Here is a 348-nt window from a genome sequence, read left to right on the forward strand (position 1 = left end):
GCTGGCTGCAGCTGTCCCTGAGAGGCGGCGCCTGGGGCGCAGGGCGGCTTGCGCAGAGCGCAAACCCTAAACCCTAAACCCTAAACCCTAAACCCTCGCAATGGACGCCTACGAGTGGGCGGGAGAAGGGTTTTTGGAGGAAACTGACGAGCAGCAAAGGCTGCTGAACTCGCTGCCTCTCGTGCTGCAGTTGGGCAGCAGATTTGTGCGGCTGGGGCTCGCAGGTGTACATACACCTCACTTGCTGCTGCAGGCCCCCTTCCTGCCCACGCAGGGGCCCCACAAGCTGCCGCTGCTGCCTGCTGCGCCCCCCGCAGCAGCAGCAGCAGCAGCCAGCCCCCCAGCCCC

The 348-nt window shown here is 65.8% G+C and overlaps 1 protein-coding gene across 1 annotated transcript in view; it reads left to right on the top strand.

Moving 5' to 3' along the window:
• Positions 1–100: 100 nt before the first annotated feature.
• The window catches only part of ETH_00036575 (uncharacterized protein), a gene marked incomplete at both ends in the record, with an annotated part of 923 nt that continues 675 nt past the window's right edge, over positions 101–348 (top strand). The window contains one exon of the mRNA XM_013375113.1: positions 101–346. Within this exon, the coding sequence (XP_013230567.1) occupies positions 101–346 (246 nt within the window). The remainder of the gene's footprint in view (positions 347–348) is intronic.

Source organism: Eimeria tenella, genomic scaffold, assembly GCF_000499545.2.
Source record: "Eimeria tenella Houghton genomic scaffold, Eth_scaff2526, whole genome shotgun sequence".
Lineage (NCBI taxonomy): Eukaryota > Apicomplexa > Conoidasida > Eucoccidiorida > Eimeriidae > Eimeria > Eimeria tenella.